The 22,323-nt window shown below is 44.0% G+C and overlaps 1 protein-coding gene across 3 annotated transcripts in view; it reads right to left on the reverse strand.

Annotated features, from left to right (window-relative positions):
• The window catches only part of DLG2 (discs large MAGUK scaffold protein 2), a 1,355,189-nt gene that overhangs the window by 1,185,222 nt on the left and 147,644 nt on the right, over positions 1–22,323 (reverse strand). For all 3 annotated transcript variants that reach the window (XM_075851397.1, XM_075851403.1, XM_075851398.1), the window contains one exon: positions 7,294–7,439. In XM_075851397.1, the coding sequence (XP_075707512.1) occupies positions 7,294–7,439 (146 nt within the window). The remainder of the gene's footprint in view (positions 1–7,293; positions 7,440–22,323) is intronic.

Consider the following 22,323-nt stretch of genomic DNA (forward strand, 5'->3'; position numbering starts at 1 on the left):
ACTTAACCATTGAAGCCCCTGTGGTACTACATGATATTACTCACAACTGTCTATGGGTCTGAGCCAATACCAGTCAGTACCTCCCAACTATAATCCCAGACAAACGGGTAACAGAACAACTATTAATCCTCAACAATTTTACACAACTAAATAACAAATGACGCTACAACAAAGCAGCAAGCAGAAGTTTTGTTTTTTCCTCACAGTCCAGCCCAAACTCTTTGCATTTCAAATACTTCACATGTGAGTTACGACTTCTCTCTGCCATGCGCTACGTCACTGCATTCCAAAGGCTTCTCACAATTTTTCCTGGTTAACTATGTATTTGCTGGCAAAAATTCTCTCATGTCTTTCATATCAACAGTTTAAGATCACGTACACACCTGCAATCCTTCATCACACAAAAAGCTTCAACATACCTTTTTGGATCCATCTTGCAACCCACTGACTAAGGAGTCTCGTCCATAGAAGTGACGTTCTGACAGCTGGATTCCAAGGCTTACGCAATACATGTGTGAATGGTGTAAGAATAAGCTCCTTACCTACCGCGGTTTTTGTAATTCACAGATGCAAAGCCAGACCTCTCCAGTGACAGCTTATCAGACGTGCAATCTTCCTGGGTTTTATCGGCACCATTACTGTCGTGGAAATCCATCGCTCAAAATATATTAGACTGAAATTTATACGAGTCCCAACAGACTCTCAAGGCCAGACTCCATTAGTCAGAATCCTAATTAGGATATTTCACCGATATATATCGAGAGACGAGAAGAAAACACACAGACACGCTGAAATGTTCAAAATTCTCATCTGAAGGATTTATTACCAAACTCAAACTGTTAAACTGAAATTCAGAAGGGGTGTAGGCTTGAGATAAACCAATCAGAGACAATGTAACAATATTTGTTATTCAGTAAAAAGCATACAATAAAATACATCATTATAATTCTTCACACATTATGTTTACAGGTTTCTTATCTCTCTTTTGGACAGAATGTCCTCGTGGAGATGGGGGGAGACCTTCCCTCACGCATACTTGCCATCCCCCCATCTCACTCCCATCTCACTCCCTGTCCATCTTCGCATGGGAACCAAGGTCAAAGATAAAACATACGAAATCAACATTACTTGTATTAAAGGAACAATGACTTTTCTATTCACTACAATAAAACCAAGATGGGAACTCCAGACAAGATGGCTGCTGCACGAAACTAAATCATTTAAACATTATCATCACTTTCACATAATACATATCTTAGTAATTCAGCCTCCTGCTTGATAATTCACAATGTAATTTCATACAGAGAATATAAGCAAATAAATCATCCTTCACAAGGGTAAGGACACACATAAAGTAGTTATCTACATCAAAGCGCCTATTAGATTAAGGAGGAGATAGGGAAGCCTTTTTTAGGCTGTGTTCACATTGCCGTTCCATTTCGCTGAGGGGTTCCATCGGATCCTTAGGTTCCGTTTCCCTCACCATTGAACTCAATGTTTTGATGGACTTAATAGCGCAGTCGACTGCGCTATATATGCACAGTGAAGTCAGGGACTTCCGCTGGAGCGGAATCACCGGCCAATGGGCCGCTGTGGCTGGGGATTCCGCTTCAGGAGCAGGGGACCGCTCCAGGAGAAGACCATGAAGTCACTGTCCATATATGGACAGTGAAGTCAAGGACTTCTCCTGGAGCGGTTCCCTACAGTGGCACTATCTACAGGAAGGGGGGTATGCCATCTATGGGAGGGGCATCTACGGGGGTGCTATGTACAACGGGGCTGTGTGGTACCTACAGGGGGGCTGTGTGTCACTACCTAAAGGGGGGCTGTGTGGCACTACCTACAGGGGGGGCTGTGGCAGTATCTACAGGGGGGCTGTGTGGCATTATCTGCATAGGGCAGTGTAGCATTATCTACAGGGGGGCTGTGGCAGTATCTACAGAGCGCAGTGTGTGGCATTATCTACAGAAGGCAAAATTGTCCTTTAACAACGGAACCACGGCCCGAAACGGTAGGGATGCAAAACGGCCGAGAAAAACTGACCAAAACGGCCATTTTTATCGGCCGAGACTCGGACCCTGTCGTGTGAATAGAGTCATTAACTGGACTGCAAATATGTGCATTTGAAAGGTCATGGTGGGAAAATGTTAATTTTCCACAACATTCAGTCATTAATAAGATAAATAAAATACTCAACAAATACTAGTAACATACTCACCTCACTGCGGTCTCTTCCTGACATAATGAGTCTCTCGGCGGGGGCCGGCAAGGAAGACTCAGAGTACCTGGCCGCTTGACCAGTCAGAGCACTAGGCACTTTATTAAAATCTCCTACACACTGGCCTTATTGCCAGATTTAAGTGATAACCTGGTTTTGATACATCCTGATCTGGAACTTTATTATTGTGACCCGTTTCTGTACCTAACTACTCTTCTGGGTGATCCCCTGTACCGCAAACTCAGTTCTGCTACATCACTGTTACCAAGCCCTGGAATGCCCGACTACCCACCTGACTACTGCTTCTGTACCATGTACCCAGCTCTGCTACATCACGGTTACCGAACTCTAGATTGCCAGACTACCCTCCCAATTACTGCTTCTGTACCATGTACCTAGCTCTGCTACATCACCATTACTGAACCCTAGATTGCGAGACTATCCTTCTGACTATTGCTTCTGTACCATGTACCCAGCTCTGCTACATGACGGTTACGAAACCCTAGATTGGCAGACTACCCTCTCGACTACTGCTTCTATACCATGTACCCAGCTCTGCTGCATCACCATTGCCGAATGCTGGGCTGGGAGATTACCCTTCTGACTACTGTGCCACGTACCCAGCTCTGCTACATCAGCATTATCGTATCCTGGATGGCCAGACTACCCTCCTGACTACTGCTCATGTGCTACATCCCCAATACCATACCCTGAACTGCTTGACTCTACTAGATCATTGTCTTGATACGTGTTATAGACTTTTACTGTATCTCCAATCTCCCTATTGTTCGGTTCCCTTTCTAAAGACATTGTCCAGAGAATTAACCACAGGGCAAGTTAGCTGCACCGAAGCCCTAGGGCCAGCTGAGTACTGCGACCCTCGACCCTAACCGAGCTTGTGGAAAAGAGGGATGTGGTTCTTTATCTAGGTTTCGTAGGAACATATAGGTTACGGAAGTTGCCAACTTGGCCAGGGAGGATGATAATTTTGCTGTTTTCTTCAAAGACTATGTACACCTTTGAAATAGTTTTTTATTTATTTTTTTAATAAAAATGTCTATCAGTGTGTTTGGTGCAACTTTCTAAATACTTTTTATTCAAAATTTGTTTTACTTTTTGAGCTGCTTTGTATCCTTTATACAGAGCAGCTGTATCTGGCGCTGAAAGCTGAATCCGTCAGGTCAGCGACACGGGTTCAGAGTCAGCGGGTCCTGCGTGTCTCTGACACGCAGGATCCATCTATTATTGATCACATCTAAGTTATGAACCTAAAAGTGATGGATAACAGCTCGATCCTGCGTGTCAGAGACAGGCAGGACTGGCTGTCACTGAACCCGTCAGTCCTGCTGACCTGACGGATTTAGCTTTCAGCGCTAGATACAGTTGCACAAAACTCACTGATAGACATTTTTAATTAAAAAAAAAAACAACAACTATTTTAAAGGTGTACATTAAGGAAAACCTATGAGAATAAACACGTAATCTGGAACATTCAGCGCCTTCCTGGAGTTCTTTTATTTGCTTTGTATTCAGTATTTCACTTGTGTAACTAACTGGAAGGTTTGTGGCGCTGACGGCGTTCATTTCCATCTGTCATCTCATAATTACTTGTCCAAGTGTGGAGGAAGTTAATTATCATTGAGGGACAATAAAACAAATCGCTGTTACCAACAGGTTTGGGTTCTAAGTGAGCGAGCGACTAAACAAGACATTCAGCTCGGAGCGAGATTCAGGCCCAGGAGGCTCTGCCTAAGAAGGTGTCTACGCCGTCCTGTGGCATTGTAGTTATAATCGAGGATACTCCGACTGACCAGAGATATAGGACATGTCTCCACACAGGAGTGCTGATCTGCATGGAATTGTGGGAGGTCACAGCAAAAACTTCATTGTAAGGCTACATTCACACAAGGCGGATACGCTGCATAAAACACACAGCGTATCCACCCTGGGCGCCGCAGGGAATTCCGGCCGAAAAACCGCACCAAATTGTATTGTCGTTTTTTGGCCAGAATGTCCGCTGTGGAAAACTGCACAGAAAAAAAAACCCCACATACTTTCCCTCTGACGTGCTGCAGACCGGCCTCCCGGGATGACATTTAATCCCATGTGACCGCTGCAGTATGTGATTGGCTGCAGCGGTCACATGGGATAAAACGTCATCCCAGGAGGCCGGCCTGGACCAAGTGCACATAATTCTGGGTAAGTATAAGATTTTTTTATTCTGGGGGATTTTTGCCGTGAAATCGCAGCTTTTCTGCTGCAAAAAAATGCAACATCTGCTATTTGTTGCAGGTTTTACCTCCCCATTGAACTCAATGGGGAAAACCCGCAACAAAAGAGCAGCGATTCCGCAAATACAATTGACATGCTGCGGATTTTAAAAAAACGCACCGCAGGTCAATTTCTGAGCGTTTTTTTCCGCTCATTATTTACGCAGCGTGTGGAGATTTGTTCAAATCTCATCCACTCTGCTGCTACTGTATTATAATGTGGATTTTCCGCAACTAAATCCTTTAGAAAATCGCAGTATTTATGGTACGTGTGAATTGACCCTAATGGTGATTTTTGTTTTCTTGATTATTATCCATAAGGGGGCAAGGAATAGTCCTGGCTTAGGCCTCTATCTTGCAATACCCCACAGACTAAAATCTTAGTTGGCGTAGATTTCTGCTATAATTTATGCAACCCAACACAGCCGGCGTATAGAAGCAGCAGAGTCGGAGGCGCCCTGTTACTCAGCAACCACACGCGGTCTTCGGCTAGAGCTGTGGCGGCTCACCAGGCCTCATCACTGGACGAGGTGAGTAACACATACCCATTTATTTTTATGAAAATAACACCTGGAACATTGTAAAAATGACTCCAAGCACTTTACACTCATGGGCGCCTTCATGCAATTTTGCATCAAAAAGTAACGTTGTGTAAAAATGCATAAAAGTTATGTTTGTGACAATCAGAGAGCAAATATCTTCTCTCATTGGTAAGAAGGGTGATAACATTAAAAAAAAAGTTAATGTATCCCCCCTGAAGGCTGTAAAGGGGAGACATGACAGTAACAAGACTGTGATCTTTCTTCCTGCTCTCACTTGCAACTCCCCCCTCCCACCCCTCCGAGAAACAATACCAGGAGGTAAAGTTTTTTCATCCTGCTCATGAACTTTGATATAATTTGAAAACCAAGATTCTGCACTTTAATATGATACCAAGATCTAAGAACTAGTTCTTATATTCTAGTCGTGGCAAGTGTTTAAAGTCAGTGGCAGTGAAAGGGTTAAGCGATCATCTGATCACAGCGGGAACAAATTCTTTAAAGTGGTTCTCTGCTTTGGACAATACCTACCTGTTAGAAGGGTCCCTTGAGAACCATCAGATCAGAAATCGTCCCACTGTTGGGACCCCCAGCGATCAACTGTTATTTGTGGGGAAATCTCTCAGTAAGTGTTCAATTTCCCTGCAGTGCCTCCATAGGAGAAATTAAGCATTACACAGAGAAACGCTTTGTAACGCTCTGCACTCTGGCAAAGAGATGACTGTCCTAAACAGGGGACTCCCTCTATCAACTCAGTATTATCTAATAGGGTATATGTAAATGGATTTTTTCTAAACTGGACAACCTTTTTCCCTGCAGGAAAAAATGTAGCATTACATGCCGACCATTGAAATGAATGGGTGACCACCATGAAATACATGGATGGGCCCGGTCTATCAGAGCAGGATCCACTTTTGTTTGGCGACTCTCCTTTTTAAGCTCATATAGGGGGGGTCCTGAGTGAGGGACCCCTTCTCTGTGACCTCACAGGGCATATGGAACAGGGTTGTCTTCATTAGACAACCCTTTTAATAATAAAAAAACAAAACAAGGAGTTAAATTATATTTTTTTTTAACAGGCGACGACCAAGTAGGATAACTGAAAGGGCAGAGCTGCTAACCTTTTCCTGATTTTGTTTGCTGTGACAACTTGCCCTTTAATTTACAGGAACATAAAAACCCAGACTGGCCGTGTGATTTTTTTTTGCAAACCAAGATAACGCCATGTTTACTGTCACCGTAACATAGGATAATGCTACTCCATCTGCGGCAGGATGATTGTGCCTATGTAATAAGCAGCTTCCCCTTTATAAATGCAGGATGTACGATATGTTTTGTTTAATTACAGCCTGCACGTTTGTGACCCGTTACCGCTATAGGCGGATTGTGTCCTGTAACGCTTTTTATCGCTGTTGTCATGGATTCACAATTGTATGTGAAGAGTGCAGAAAAGATTCGACAAGATACAAAGAAGATGCTACCCACAGTTAACAGCGGTGTCCATTATATGAATAGATATTTATGAATTATTCATGGGCATCGATGGCAGCAACGAAGGTGTTTTTAAATCCCGAGGAATAAAGATATTTTATTAATATCTTAATTGGTAAATAGGATGGTTAGAAGGAATTTTTTTTTCCCCCCGTTATCACTTTATTTCATAGTATTGGACAGCCTGTGAAATATGAATATAATTATAAAAATAATAATCTAAAAAAACATGTGATGTGATATAATTAGCTCATTTTTGTAAAACATATTACAATGTATATACAGAAATAATCGACATAAATTTACACTCGACCGTGAAAAACTGCAGTTTATCACGTCCGAGGTCGGCTACGTTCGTCTGAATGTAGCCTTACTGTTAAGATATACAATTTGTCATGACACCAATTCATTGCAATCTTGAGCCATTCAGTAAAAAAAAAAAGTACGGTATACGAGAATGTACACATTTTTAACATGACTCTGTCGGCGACGAATAGGTGACAGGTGGCATCCGTTGAGGCATTTGTCGGAGGTATACTTTTTTTACACGTTTGAATTAACATCTCATGCCATACATCTTGGGGTATGTCAGTAGGACAAAGTTGGGGGGATTTAGTAGGTGCTATTACACTATTTTACCCACTAACTTACTGTTATTGTCTAATAGAGGTACTAGTTATAAGATAGCTATAAGCTATTTAATGATAGATTGTCTATAAATATAAAACATCTTTTGGGGGAAGAGCAGCTTGTCCATGTGTTACTTGACCATTACCTTGGAAGCTTTCTGAAGACTCTCGACTCCAACAGATAGTGAATTGTTTTTCTCCCATAATTCGGTTAGATGGTTCAGTTCAGAGATCTTTTCTTCATTGGCAATGTGGGAGCTGAGCAACGTGACTTCATAAAATTCCTGAATATCTGCCAACAAAGAAATGTAAGATTATATTAGTCATTATCACGGTCATATAGCATAGATTCTAGTTTTGGAAACCATCTGTACACACTGTCCCCATGGAGAAAACCCTCCCTATGGGTCCCTAGTCAATGGGATCCGAATCCCACTATAAATGTGAAGCCAGCTGCTGTACAGGGAAATGATTTATGAACAGCAAATATGCGGAAAGACAACCATGAGGGAAGTATAAAGGCTTAACTAGGTAGATTTGGGTTTTATTGGGTCTACCAGAGGAAACTATTCTAAAAGGTCCACCCTACAGATATACAGAACATGTCCAAGTCTAAATTTAAAAAAGATCTGTCAGCTCTCCTGTGTGGTGTAGTATAGAGGATATGTCAGCTCTCTTGTGTATTGTAGTATAGAGGATCTGTCAGTTCTCCTGTGTGGTGTAGTATAGAGGATTTGTGAGCTCTCCTGTATGGTGTAGTATAGAGGATCTGTCAGCTCTCCTGTGTGGTGTAGTATAGAGGATATGTCAGTTCTCCTGTGTGGTGTAGTATAGAGGATATGTCAGCTCTCTTGTGTGGTGTAGTATAGAGGATCTGTCAGTTCTCCTGTGTGGTGTAGTATAGAGGATTTGTGAGCTCTCCTGTATGGTGTAGTATAGAGGATCTGTCAGCTCTCCTGTGTGGTGTAGTATAGAGGATATGTCAGTTCTCCTGTGTGGTGTAGTATAGAGGATATGTCAGCTCTCTTGTGTGGTGTAGTATAGAGGATCTGTCAGTTCTCCTGTGTGGTGTAGTATAGAGGATTTGTGAGCTCTCCTGTATGGTGTAGTATAGAGGATCTGTCAGCTCTCAAGTGTGGTGTAGTATAGAGGATCTGTCAGGTCATCTGTGTGGTGTAGTATAGAGGATCTGTCATCTCTCCTGTGTAGTGTAGTATAGAGGATCTGTCAGCTCTCCTGTGTGGTGTAGTATAGAGGAGCTGTCAGCTCTCCTGTGTGGTGTAGTATGGAGGATCTGTCAGTTCTCCTGTGTGGTGTAGTATAGATGAGATGTCAGCTCTCCTGTGTTGTGTAGTATAGAGGATGTGTCAGCTCTCCTGTGTGGTGTAGTATAGAAGATCTGTCAGTTCTCCTGTGTGGTGTAGTATAGAGGATCTGTCAGCTCTCCTGTGTGGTGTGGTATAGAGGAGCTGCCAGTTCTCCTGTGTAGTGTAGTATAGAGGAGCTGTCAGCTCTCCTGTGTGGTGTAGTATAGAGGATCTGTCAGTTCTCCTGTGTGGTGTAGTATAGAGGATCTTTCTGCTCTCCTGTGTGGTGTAGTATAGAGGATCTGTCAGCTCTCATGTGTGGTGTAGTATAGAGGATCTGGCAGCTCTCCTGTGTGGTGTAGTATAAAGGATTTGCCAGATCTCCTGTGTGGTGTAGTATAGAGGAGCTGTCAGTTCTCCTGTGTGGTGTGGTATAGAGGACCTGTTAGCTCTCCTGTGTGGTGTAGTATAGAGGATCTGTCAGTTCTCCTGTGTGATGTAGTATAGAGGATCTGTCAGCTCTCCTGTGTGGTGTGGTATAGAGGATCTGTCAGCTCTCCTGTGTGGTGTAGTATAGAGGAGCTGTCAGCTCTCCTGTGTGGTGTAGTATAGAGGAGCGGTCAGATCTCCTGTGTGGTGTAATATAGAGGAGCTGTCAGCTCTCCTGTGTGGTGTAGTATAGAGGATCTGTCAGCTCTCCTGTGTGGTGTAGTATAGAGGATCTGTCAGTTCTCCTGTGTGGTGTAGTATAGAGGATCTGTCAGCTCTCCTGTGCGGTGTAGTATAGAAATGTCAGCTCTCCTGTGTGGTGTAATATATAGGATCTGTCAGTTCTCCTGCATCAGGTTTTCTCTAATTGCCTCATATTCTTTGTTGTTATTCCTGTACACTCATGTCAAATCATTAATAAGGTCTATTAGGTTAATTGTGAATCATCCCCTAAGAAATAGACCCTATTGGCAAAAGACTGGCTCAAAAGTCAGCACCAAATTGGATTGTCTTATGCTGGGGCCCATTTCTATTTAAGGTGGATAGTCTATCCAGACTTATTAACCGGTTTTGCCAGAGACAGCTAGAATAGAGACAAAGTAACAGAATTTTTTTGAAATTTGTGAGAAGAGGACGATTGAAGAATATTGATGTAATGCTGTTCTACTAAATAGTAGTAGGTGATTCAACCGTTTTATAAAACATCAGTTTTTACATTTATACCTCTTTTTTGAGAAGTATTCGAGTAGTGAGATAATCACATAAAAACAAATTTTTTTGTAAGAACTTGACAGTTTTTGCATAGGTTACGACCCTGAACATCAACAGTAGAGAAATCAAGACCAGTAAAATCACCCATAAAAGATTGTCAGAGCAAAGACCATATTCATGGACTGCAACCTCTTATCCACTAGACTGGTCGCATTTTAGCCTGGTAACCCAGACAGAATCCTAGGTTCCTGAAGGGACTGATCATGGCAACTAAACTAATCCCAAGAGCAATGTCAAAGGTTATGGTAGAATACCCTGAGAGTTCGTAAGAATAATTAATGTGTTACCAGTTCCCCAGTGAAGGAGGTTTTTTTCTTAACCTAGTTAATGTTTATAATAAGAATGCGATGAATGGTCATATAGAACTAATACTGGGAATCAAAAGAGTAGTCTAACTTATACCTAAAGGTCCTATTACACAGGCTAATGATCGGGCAAACGAGCATTCACATGAATGCTCATTCCCGATCATTGCCCTGTGTAAACAGGGCAACGATCAGCCGATGAATAAACAGCTGAGTAAACGCTCGTTCATCGGCTGATCTGCTCTTTTATGCAGCATTAAAAATCATCGTTATCAGCAGCACATCTCCCACTGCCGACATGATGAAAATGTATGAGGACAAGCGATCGGAGTAACGAGCGCTCTTCCCCATACATAACCAATGATTGCTCTTTGTGAAAGGAGCAAACAAGCGTCGATCAATGAGCTGTCTCTTTGATTGACGCTCGTTTACACGGCCCACGTCGGGCTGTGTAATAGGACCCTTAAATTAGTCTTCATAGGTCTCCAATTTAAGATTATACAGTGTGTTTCTTTATTGTTAGAAGGCTCCTCCAAAAACAAGCTGATCAGAGAATGTCCACCAACATTCTGTAACCTGAAGAGAAACTTAGCTGCTGTTCAATTCAATTCTCCTGCAGGACATGTGCACATAGAGTCAAGAGCGGAGGAGTAGAAAGAAGAGGCGGAGGAGAAGGAATATAACGTCTATGGTCACGGTCTGTCGTTCTAACTTACCCCTCGACGACCACGGCCATGGACGTCCTGCTGCTGTGCTGCATCGTCCCCCTGTGAGGTGCCGGCACTCACTTCCGGGAATCGAGCGCACCTGGAAATCATCATCATCAACTCCTGAATTCCTGGACTATAAGAGAGTCACCGCCCTTCTTATCCTCGCCTGAGCGTTGTTGTTGTTTCCCTTAGTCTGTCTTGCAAATGGTCTCCTAAGTTTCTTCCAGCTTCCCAGTGTTCCCCGTACCTGTATCCTGTTTCCCGTGCTATCAGTACCATCGTGGTCTACTGCCGTGCTGAACTGTTGTTGTGTTTTGCTGCATCTCCACGCCTGTTCTACTGCACCACGTCTGACGTTCACCTGCCGCCTGGTCCCAGCCGTGCCTGCTTTGCTACTGCCTACATTGCCTCAGGTACCCTTTTCTGGACTATAGACTCTGTACCATACCTGTTTGGCCAGCTGCCATCCTGCTACGCGGTACGGCCCAGTGGGTCCACACCCCGCCCCGTGACAAGGAAGAGGAGGAAGAAGAGGTGGAGGAGGAAGAGGCGGAGGAGGAGGTGGAAGATGAGGAAGAGGCGAAAGAGGAGGAAGAGGCGGAAAAGGAGGCAGAGGAGGAGGCAAGGGAGGAAGAGGCGGAGGAGGAAGTGGCGGAGGAGGAAGAGGCGGAGGAGGAGGAGGCTATGGACTGAGATTTATGGGGTCATTGTCTGTCTGAGGCTCCTAGATCTAAATTGCACATCACATTCTGTGTGGTTACACCCCCAAATTCACATTTATTTTTTTTACCCATTTTAGGGTGTCTTTACAAATGCTGGTTTTACACAAAATTGCTGCCAAAACAATACACAAAATCAGCACTTGTGAATACACCCAAAGTCTGATCAGTATATTTCGGTGGAAAAGATGGCAAATCTATCGATTACTCAGAATTTCCCAATAGAGTATCTGAAAACTAGTTGACTAAATTAGATCAGAAGTTCTAGCTATAGTTCTCAACTACTATTGTTGCTGCGACTTCTAGATAGTTTTCCCACGCACATCTGTAGAATAATGTTCCTGGTTGACAATGTAGGCGAAAAACTGGGCTCTTCCATTCCATGAATTTCCAATTTGCACCTCCGACAAATGTCCTTCATAAATCTTAATGTCACGATCTGTGGTTATGTGGACCCACTGGGCCGTACCGCCACAGCGAGATAGCAGCTGGCCAAACAGTGTACCAAGTCAATGTATTGTAACAGGTTGAGGGGGTTAATCTGCCAAGGGAGATATATTCCTAGACGCCTATTAAGAGGTTAACATAGCGTCTTCCCTCCATACAGGTGCAGGATGATTAAATAAGAAAAGAAAAAGCACTGATGGGAGGGTCTGGGAGAAAGCAAGAGTGTGAAGACTGGTCTGCTGCTGAACAGACCTGATATTTACAGAGGGGTGAGAGCTAACCCTTGCAAAGGGCTGGACTGTGTGCTTTATACTTGGACTTTTGTTGCTTGAACGTTCCTTTCTGTTCTAAACTTTGTGTATGCTGATGAAACAAGCTACCGTTGTGTTTATGGGACTTCCCTGCTTGAAAGAGAAATAAAGCTTCTAAGTCCTGTTTAACAAGAATACTGCGCTGACAGTGTCTCTTTGCCGAACAATATTCCCCAAACTGCTACATATGGTGGAGAACACGGGCATCCTGCCTGTGCTAGTTCTTGGTTGCTAGGAGCAATGACAGAAAGAAACACTTCCAAGAGCCAGCAGTGAATATATGTCCTGGGTGAAAGCTGCAACCCTGATGTCCAGACCATCCGCCAACATGGAGTTAATTCAGCAGCTGGTATAGGCCAATGTGCAGCAACAACAGGCCAATGTGCAGCAACAACGGGCCAATGTGCAGCAACAACAGGCTCATGCTGAGGCCATGCAGGCCCAACATCAAACCAACAACCTGCTAATGCAGCAACTGGTAGCATTACAACTAACTAGGAAAGTCCAACAAACACAAAGGTAGCTTGTTTCATCAGCATACACAAAGTTGAGAACAGAAAGGAACGTTTCAAGCAACAAAAGTCCAAGTATAAAGCACACAGTCCAGCCCTTTGCAAGGGTTAGCTCTCACCCCTCTGTAAATATCAGGTCTGTTCAGCAGCAGACCAGTCTTCACACTCTTGCTTTCTCCCAGACCCTCCCATCAGTGATTTTTCATTTCTTATTTAATCGTCCTGCACCTGTGTGGAGGGAAGACACTATGTTAACCTCTTAATAGGCATTTAGGAATATATCTCCTTTGGCAGATTAACCCCCTCAACCTCTTACAGTATATATAGTCCAATCACAAGGGTACCTGTAGCAGTTCAGACAGTAGTAACGGCTAGGCTCAGATGGTACCTTGGCAGCAGACCCCAGGTGTGGTGTAACACAGCTTTCTAAGGCACAGGAACAAAGGAAGCACGGGATACAGGTAGCAGGTACGGGAACACTGGGAACAGGATAACACTAAGGGACCATTTGCAAGACTAACACGGGTAAACACAACAACGCTCAGACAAGGAGTAAAGGGGCAGAGCCCTTCTTATAGTCCAAGGTGATCCTGGGCTAATTAATGATTATTTTCATGTGTGTGCGCTGGCCCTTTAAGGCCGTGCACGAGCACCCTACGGAAAACACAGCAGAACTGAGCGGAAGTGAGCGCTGGCGTCTCCTAGGGAGGAGATGCGGGCCAGCGCCCACAGATCCATGGCTGCGGCCGTTGGGGGGTGAGTAATCCCGACGGTCCGTGGGCGTGGACACTATACTTAACAGGTGAACCCATGAATAAATCAAGCCTAGGATTTCCAGAGAGAAGATCAAGCTCAGCGGACAACACAAGTATGGTTGGAAGAATGGAAAGGAGAAGAGGACAAGGATGACAAGGACCCAAAGAGAAGAGAAAACATTGAAGACAGACACTATTTATATGGTTGAGAGGAAAAAAGTTTTGACTGAGAAGAAGTAAAGTGAGAAAGAAAACTAAAAACTGAAAAAGAAAAAGAAAACCCAAGAGGAAGACGGGCGAGGAGTGAGGGAGATCATAATGGACGTGTAAAATTTCTTAAGAATTGGGTCAATTGGTCAATGTGTATAATAGAAGTCGGTTTCTTAGTGTACGGTCCGACGTATGAATGCGGCCGAAATTCCTCAAACTCGGAGAGGCTAATGTCCGCACAATTTTGCTGGGTATTATCGGCAAAATCGTGCGCCCATTGGCCATCACAAATTAGCAGGCTTGCGGACACTGCTATGTGGAACCGTGCCATTATTTTTATCCTCACAGCAGGGACGTAACTAGGAAAGACTGGGCCCCATAGCAAACTTTTGACTGTGGCCCCCCCTCAGCTGGGTATCACACGACCCCCCCCTTGTAGATAGTGCCTCCCTATAGATTCCACCACACAGCGCCCCACTATAGATAGCACCACACACAGCCCCCTGTAGATAACGCCTTACAGCCCCTGTAGATAATGCCATACAGCCCCCCTGTAGATAATGCCATACAGCCCCCCTGTAGATAACACCATACAGCCCCCTGTAGACAACGCTATACAGCCCCCCTGTAGATAACGTCTTACAGCCGAAAATCCCCCCTGTAGATAACGCCATACAGCCCCCCTGTAGATAGCGCCATACAGCCCCCCTGTAGATAACGCCATACAGACACCCCCTGTAGATAACGCCATACAGAGTCCCCCCTGTAGATAACGCCATACACAGTCCCCCCTGTAGATAACGCCATACAGACCCCCCTGTAGACAACGCCATACAGACCCCCCCTGTAAATAACGCCATACAGACCCCCCTGTAGATAACGCCATACAGACCCCCCCTGTAGATAACGCCATATAGCCCCCCAAAAAAAACGGCCTATAGTTTGTCCTACAAAAGATATGTATCCCCTCTCCACAGGATAGGGGATACATGTGTGATCACTGGCAGCGATAGGGAGAACGGGGGACCGAAAGTCACCCGAAGTTCTCCATGACAAACCTCGGACTTCCGGTGTCTGCGCAGTTCAATAAAAATGAAAGTCACAAGCGTGACCGGTGCGCAAGTCATTTCTATGGAGCTGCAGACAGACCCCGGAAGTCCGAGGTTTGTCATGGAGAACTTCGGGGGACTTTCGGTCCCCCGTTCTCCTTATCGCTGGGCGCCCCCGCGATCCCACATGTATCCCCTATCCTGTGGATAGGGGATGCATGTCTTTTGTAGGAACAACCCATTCAGTGGTGTCGCGCTGTAGCAGCCGTAGCGGATGCTAGCGTAGCTTCCGGCCATGGGGGGAGGCACCGTGCTGGCGGGTGGCACGGGCCCCCTCATGCTTCGGGCCCCGTAGCAACCACTATGGCTGCTATAGCGGTAGTTACGCCACTGCCTCACAGTATATTGTATCAGATCTCAATATTAAGTAGCCCTAATTAATACTCATTAAAGACATGACGGAAGATTACTGGTTTTTCACAGGAAACATATTGCATGATGAATGAGACAAATAGAAGAAATGACACTAATTCCCAGTGACGTCCGTTCTCCACATCTATCATGTATGCATATTTCTGTGTCTGAGAAAATTGGCCTCGTCACTCACAACGACCTTCGTTCAATTATATTAATTCCACACAAAAAAATGATATGTGAAATATGATTAGGTAATAAGGGCAACCATTAATATAATAATACATCTTTATAGGAGACCCCTGACGAAGAGCTCCAAATATTCTACTTTTTTTCACATAGTGATAGGATTAAATGATATAATTTCTGTTGCCTACAGCCACCACTAGGTGGAGCTCACTGCATATGGATTTAATTTTAATTGTATAAATCTGTATGCAGTAAGCTCCCCTAGTGGCTGCAGTAGGTTAATATAATTTTATCATGAAGAGAAACAATGAGAATAGAGATTAACAAATTTCTCAAAATAATTTTCCGCAAATCTAAAGTACCCCGATTGCCCTGAAAACTCGTGTCTGAATCTGAAATCTTCTAGGACTGTATCCAACCCCTTTCAAGCTCTTCAACGCCAAGCCAGTGTGTAATGTCAAAGGGACAGAAACTATATGGGTAGAGGGAGGCATCACCGCAGTGCATTTTGGGAAGGCTGACTGCAAGGCATTATGGGGAAACCTGCCCAAGGTCATGATCCTTTTCTTGTCTGAAAATGGAGGCTGGCGCTTGCCAACGGCCACTGTTTTGCCACGTTTTGTGTGCCACTAACCCCAAAAGTTTTGCAATTCACCAAACCTGAAACTTTTAGGAAATTCGGACCGAATTAGATTTGTGTAGAATCGATACTTTCATCAATACATAGAAGCAATTTAGCACTGGGTTCCCTTTCACCATGGCCCCATAAGAATAATTTTCTAGTCCCATATTCAGCAATTAGATTAAAAAAATTGTACCTGCGAAAAAACAACACGCAATAAATACTACCCCAATGTCTCCTAACACTGCCACTTAATAGTCGGCCAGAAAATGATCATGGAAGCATAAGGATAAGGTTATGGGAATACCAAAAAATATGAAGTTTATTTTAATATGGTTTCTTTAAATTGTATTTATTTTATGGTAAAAAATGATAGTTACGGTCTTTTTCTTTAAAAACAAATAATTTTATTTGACAATATTTTTTTTGTCTTATAAAGAGACTATAACATTCAAAGGGAATTTTCATCCAAAACATAAAATTGCCCAACTATTAGTAAGTCAGAAGTTAGAGCAGCAGATAAAGTTTAGTGATTATGTTTTTTATTTACTTACAGAGATATTGGCTTTTTTCTGTTTTGTTGCGGTGGCCATATGGGTTGTCACCTTTACATTTACTTCTCGGTAAATTATCACTTTGTTACATGATACAAGAAACCATTGGTTCCTAAGACACTAAGTCAATGCGGACAACCAATATAGCTGCACTTCCTGTTATCACTTTCCAAAAATGGCCGACAAAAATGAAAAGAAAAATGTCTATATATGACTTAAAGAGGCTCTGCTCATGTAGGTGACAGTAATGCTTTTTATTTAGAAAAACAATCTATTTTCACCACATTATGAGCGATTTTAGCTTTATGCTAATGAGTTTCTTAATGCCCAACTGGGCGTGTTTTTACTTTTGGACCAAGTGGGCGTTGTGGAGAGAAGTGCATGACGCTGACCAATCAGTGACCAATCAGCGTCATACACTTCTCTCCATTCATGTAATCAGCGCATAGTGATCTTGCTGGATCAGTATATGCAGTCACTTACACATTAACGTTACTGAAGTGTCTTGACAGTGAATAGACATTACTACCAGCCAGGACGTGATGTCTATTCAGAATCCCGACACTTCGGTAACGTTTGTGTGGGACATACAGCTTAGCAAACTGGCATTTACAGCGTGATCTCGCGAGATTACGCTTGCTCTGCTGTAAGTACCATACAAACGTTACTGAAATGTCAGGATTGTGAATAGACATCGCGTCCTGGCTGGTAGTGATGTCTATTCACTGTCAAGACACTTCAGTAAGTTAATGTGTAAGTAAGTGACTGCACATACTGATCTGGCAAGATCACTATGCGCTGATTACATGAATGGAGAGAAGTGTATGACGCTGATTGGTCAGCGTCATACACTCCTCTGTAAAACGCCCACATGGTCAAAAGTAAAAACACGCCCAGTTGGGCATTAAGAGAGCTCATAACTTGCTCAAAAATGATCGTTTTTCTAAATAAAAAGCACTGGTGTCACCTACATTATAGCGCCGATCTCCTTATGTAGGAGATAGGGCACTTATAATGTGGTGACAGACAAAATAATGGACAAATTTTAGCTGCTGCTTTAACTTATGATTTACTAATAAATGGGCCATTCTATGTTTTGGGTAAAAATCCCCTTTAAGGCCTCATTTACACGAGCGTATTATACGCGCGTGCGACGCGCGTGCTTTTCACGCGTGTCGTACGCACCTATAATAGTCTATGGGGCTGTTTAGACGATGCGTGAATTTTGCGCTGCGTGAGTGCGTTGCGTAAAACTCACGACATGTTCTATATTCTTGCGTTTTTCACGCAACACGCACCCATTGACTTCAATGGGTGCGTGAAAACAACGCATGCCACACGGACGGTCCTGCGTTGCATGCGCGAAAATCACGCAAGAGCTGTCAAAAGGATGAATGTAAACAGAAAAGCACCACGTGCTTTTCTGGTTACAAACATCCAAACGGAGTGTCAAATTAGAGATGAGCGCACCGAACTTCACCGGGTTCGGCCGAACTCGTTTTGACCGAACCCGGCAAAAAATGTTCGGGTACGCGACGTCAGGAGACAGTCACTGCCCACGGTGCTCAAAGACTTAAACTGTTTCAGCACCATGGACAGTGACTTTCGATCACAATATACATATACGTGTAAAAAAAAACAGAGGTTCGGACTTACCGATAAGTCCCGGCTCCTTCCTCCAGTCCGACCTCCCGGGATGACAATTCAGGCCAAGTGACAGCTGCAGCCAATCACAGGCCAAGCACAGGCTGCAGCCAATCACAGGCTGCAGCGGTCTCATGGCCTGCGGCGTCATCCTGGGAGGTGGGGCCGGATGACAAGAGAGGGACGCGTCACCAAGGCAACGGCCGGGAGACCGGACTGGAGGAAGCAGGCAGTTCATGGTAAGTGTGAACGTCTTTTTTTATTCACAGGTTGGTGTATATTGTGATCGGCATTCACTGTCGCGGGTGCTGAAAGAGTTACTGCCGATCAGTTAGCTCTTTCAGCACCTTGGACAGTGACGGGCGTCGACTACCTCATCTCTATGATGGCGGCTGGGTGAAAATCACGCAGCCGCGCATCATACACGGATGACACACGGAGCTGTCAATTGCCTTTTGCGCACGCAAAACGCAGCGTTTTTTTGCGCACGCAAAACGCACACGCTCGTGTAAATGAGGCCTAAGTGTGATTTTTTTTTTTAACTTGTAATGTACTGCCATCTGTGTGTAGTACTATGTACAGGCACCTGCTAAGGCATACTATTTGTATGGTGCAGGTCCTGGGCTGTCTCCATAGTCAGCTCTGGCGATCGTGTCATTGGGGCTAGAGATCTCCATTGCAATCCTTGATCAGGACTGTGATTAGGTTATTAGGAATCGGTAAACCGGATCGGATCGTTCATTGTATCATAAGGGTATGTCTACACGTAGTGTAAACACTGATGATTTTCATTGCGTAAAAACGTCAGTGTAATACAGTAGCAGCGGAGTGACTGAGATTTGAACAAATCTCATCCACAAGTTGCATAAAAAAATCCTCCGAAAAAACGTTCATAAATTGATCTGCGGTGCGTTTTTTTTTAATCCGCAGCATGTCAATTAATGCTTTGGAATCGATGCTTTTTCATTGTGGGTTTTCCCCATTGAATTCAATGGTGAGGTGAAACCTGCACAAAGTAGCAGATGTTACGATTTTTGCGACGGAAAGGCGCAAAAAAAATCACAACGCAGAAAAAAAAAAAGATTATATTTACCCAGATCTCCGAGCTCCTGCGTCCAGCCCGGCCTACACAGATAAAGTTTCATCTTATGTGATGGGACGATCACATGGGATGAAACGTAATCCCAGGAGGCCGGGCTGCAGGATGTCAGAGGGACGCATCGCCATGACTACGGGTAAGTATAGGCTTTTTTTTTTTTTGTATTTCTACCTGCTGTTTTCCGCAGAGGACATTCCAGCCGAAAAACTGCACCACAATTTGGTGCGGTTTTTCGTCAAGGGGACAAAGGGCCGATATGCAATGTACTTTTACGCAGCGTATCTGCCCTGTGTGAACATAGCCTAACTGTGCTCTAGTTACTGACTGTGTGATCACGTTGGCAATGCCCGGGGGATTTCCTTGATGTAATGCTATTTCAAGGTTAGGTAACTAGCGCTCTTCCTTGACGTACTATTGTGTTAAATTCTCTCTCTATTTACTACAGAGCGCCTCCTCTATTCCTCCGCTCAGTGCACAGATAGAACATAACTTGCAATCTTTAATGTTCCTGCACCTTTCCCCCCTTACCTTGCACATTTTGATCCTCCAGCAGCATGATTTTTTTGCCCAATTTTCTCATGCTTTCTGGAGGCTGTGTAGGAGAGGTCTACATTTTGATTAGAGAGGTACAGCAGACTTTAGTGCAGCAGACAGAAATTCTTGTGACCACTATTGTACAGTTTTCTGGGACTGTAACAGGATAGGTCATCAATATCTGATTGGTGGCAGGCCGATACTTGGCACACTCGCGACTCAGCACGTTTTGTGGCTGCATCTAGGACTCATTCAAGTGAATACGAATAATCTGCAGTACCAGGAGCAGCCACACTTAAATGTACAGCACTGTAAACAATAAAGGGGACAGTCAGGGACGGGGAAGTGTCCTAGCTTCTCGGTTATAAACTGTCACCGACCCCTCTGCTCTTGAATGATGGCTCAAGCGGTTAGCATGTCATGATGCAGAAGACCGCTAGAGCCATCACTCAAGGGCAGAGGGGTCGGTGAGAATTTACAGCCGAAAAGCCAGGACACTGTTCTAGGGGGTTAAAAGTGGTGGCAGACTCCCGTTGAAGAGGACCTGTCACCCCTCCTGACATGTTTATTTTAGTGAATACTTGTATTCCCCATGAAATAAAAATTCTGGAGCCTCTTTTCTTAGAATTCCTCTGTTATTCCTCCTAGAAATGTATGAATAAGTTGACAACTCGGTGTTACCATTTCCCTACTTTAACAGGCGTGTCCCTCCACAGTCTCACTCTGTCGGCACTGATTGGACAGTGTCAGTCTGTGTAGGGATATACCCCCAACTGCTAACACCCACTTGTTAATGTCTTCATAAATTTCTAGGAGGGATAACAGAGGAGCGGCATTACGTAGATTTCTAAGAAAATATGCTGTAGAATTGTTATGTCATGGGAAATACAATTATTTACTAAAATAGACATGTCAGGGGAGGTGACCGGTCCTCTTTAAATACTGGTCCCCCGGACAAGAAGACTAGTGGTTGCTGAACTCACAGCCCGCAGAGTGCACTACAGGCGGCTGCAAGAGAGGAACCGAATACATATACAAGATTACCTAACAGCAATATGTATGCAGCACCTGGCGTGGATATAAGTTTTAATAATTCGGAAGATTTTAATATGAATCAGGTGACGCGGAGGATATTTCTCTGTATAAAGTGCACGTATCTGTTCTGTCCTCACTCCAGTCGGTAGCGTTGCAATGCGTTTGGGCAATAAATGATCAATTTGCCGGTGAAAAGAAGCAGAAATGATAAGGGATGGGTCTTTGCCCCTCTCTCCATTTTAATATGCAGATCATACATTCTCCTGGCAGACAATCGGAAAACAAGACTAAGAGATTTCACACTGCCGCATAGTGACGCGCCAGTGACCAGCATGCAACAGTGCAGGAAATAATGATCAGTACATGTCCAATGAATATTCATCATCCTCACAAAAGGGGCCATTTACTAATCACAAACACACGAGTAACAAGTGTTCCATCCAGGCTAATACATTTATTTATTTCAGCTACGTAAGTGCCCATCCAGTTCCCACTATAGACAATCCAATTTTGTTATATGGGACCCCCAGCAATCAGCTATAATCTGTGGCAGAGTAACCCAGTGTCTAAAAACCCACTTGAGCAATTGAGGAGAAAAAAAAGATTATTTATTTCTATTATAATAAATAATATATTTAAATGCGGACATTTTTTCTGCCACCACTAGGGGGGCACACTGCTTATGAATTTATTACTGAGCGCAAAGAGTCCCTCAATGTGAGCTCCTCCTATTAGCCGTTTCAGCAAGACAGAATTTTATCATGTTATGGCCTGTTCACATCAGGTCGGCCTTCCGTTAATGGGTTCCGTTAGACTTTTCCGTCGGAGGAACCCATGAACAGAAAGCTAAACGGAAACCATAGTCGCCGTTTGATTTATCATTAATTTCATCGGGAATGCTTCAGTTGCAATTGGTTTCCATTTGTTTCCATTCTGTAAGGTTTCCGTCATTTTTGCAGAATCAATAGTGTAGTCAAAAAATAGGATATTTTAAAATAGGTTTTCTATAGCAGACAACCTCTTTAAGAGTTACTTTGTGCAACCATTTGTAGGAAACCCTAAGATGGCAAAACATGAGTTTGTAAAAGTCAACCGTGCAACCCGCCGTCACAGCCCTCCCCCCACATACCCAGTGGCCCAGCTACCAGCAGCTATGGCTGCTACAGCGGTAGCGACACCGCATCCTTAAGATGCAGATACTATTGAACATAATGGCAAAGCAGGGAGGTATCTCCCCGCTCTGCCATTTACTACGAAACAGACTCCCAGGCATATATGTACAGTGATGTCAGGAGGAGAGAAGGAGTCCCAGACAGAGTTCTAGTAGCGCTCTGCCCCGGACTTTGGCTCTGGGGTTGTCCCTGACCTCAGTATCCATATATGGACAGTGATGTCAGGGGCTTCCCCAGGGACCGAGTACTGGAGCAGAGCCTTTACTAGCGCTCTGCTCGGGACTTCAGCTCTGCTCTGGACATCACTATCCATATATGGACAGTGATG

This window comes from Rhinoderma darwinii, chromosome 2, assembly GCF_050947455.1.
Source record: "Rhinoderma darwinii isolate aRhiDar2 chromosome 2, aRhiDar2.hap1, whole genome shotgun sequence".
Classification (NCBI taxonomy): Eukaryota; Metazoa; Chordata; class Amphibia; order Anura; family Rhinodermatidae; genus Rhinoderma; species Rhinoderma darwinii.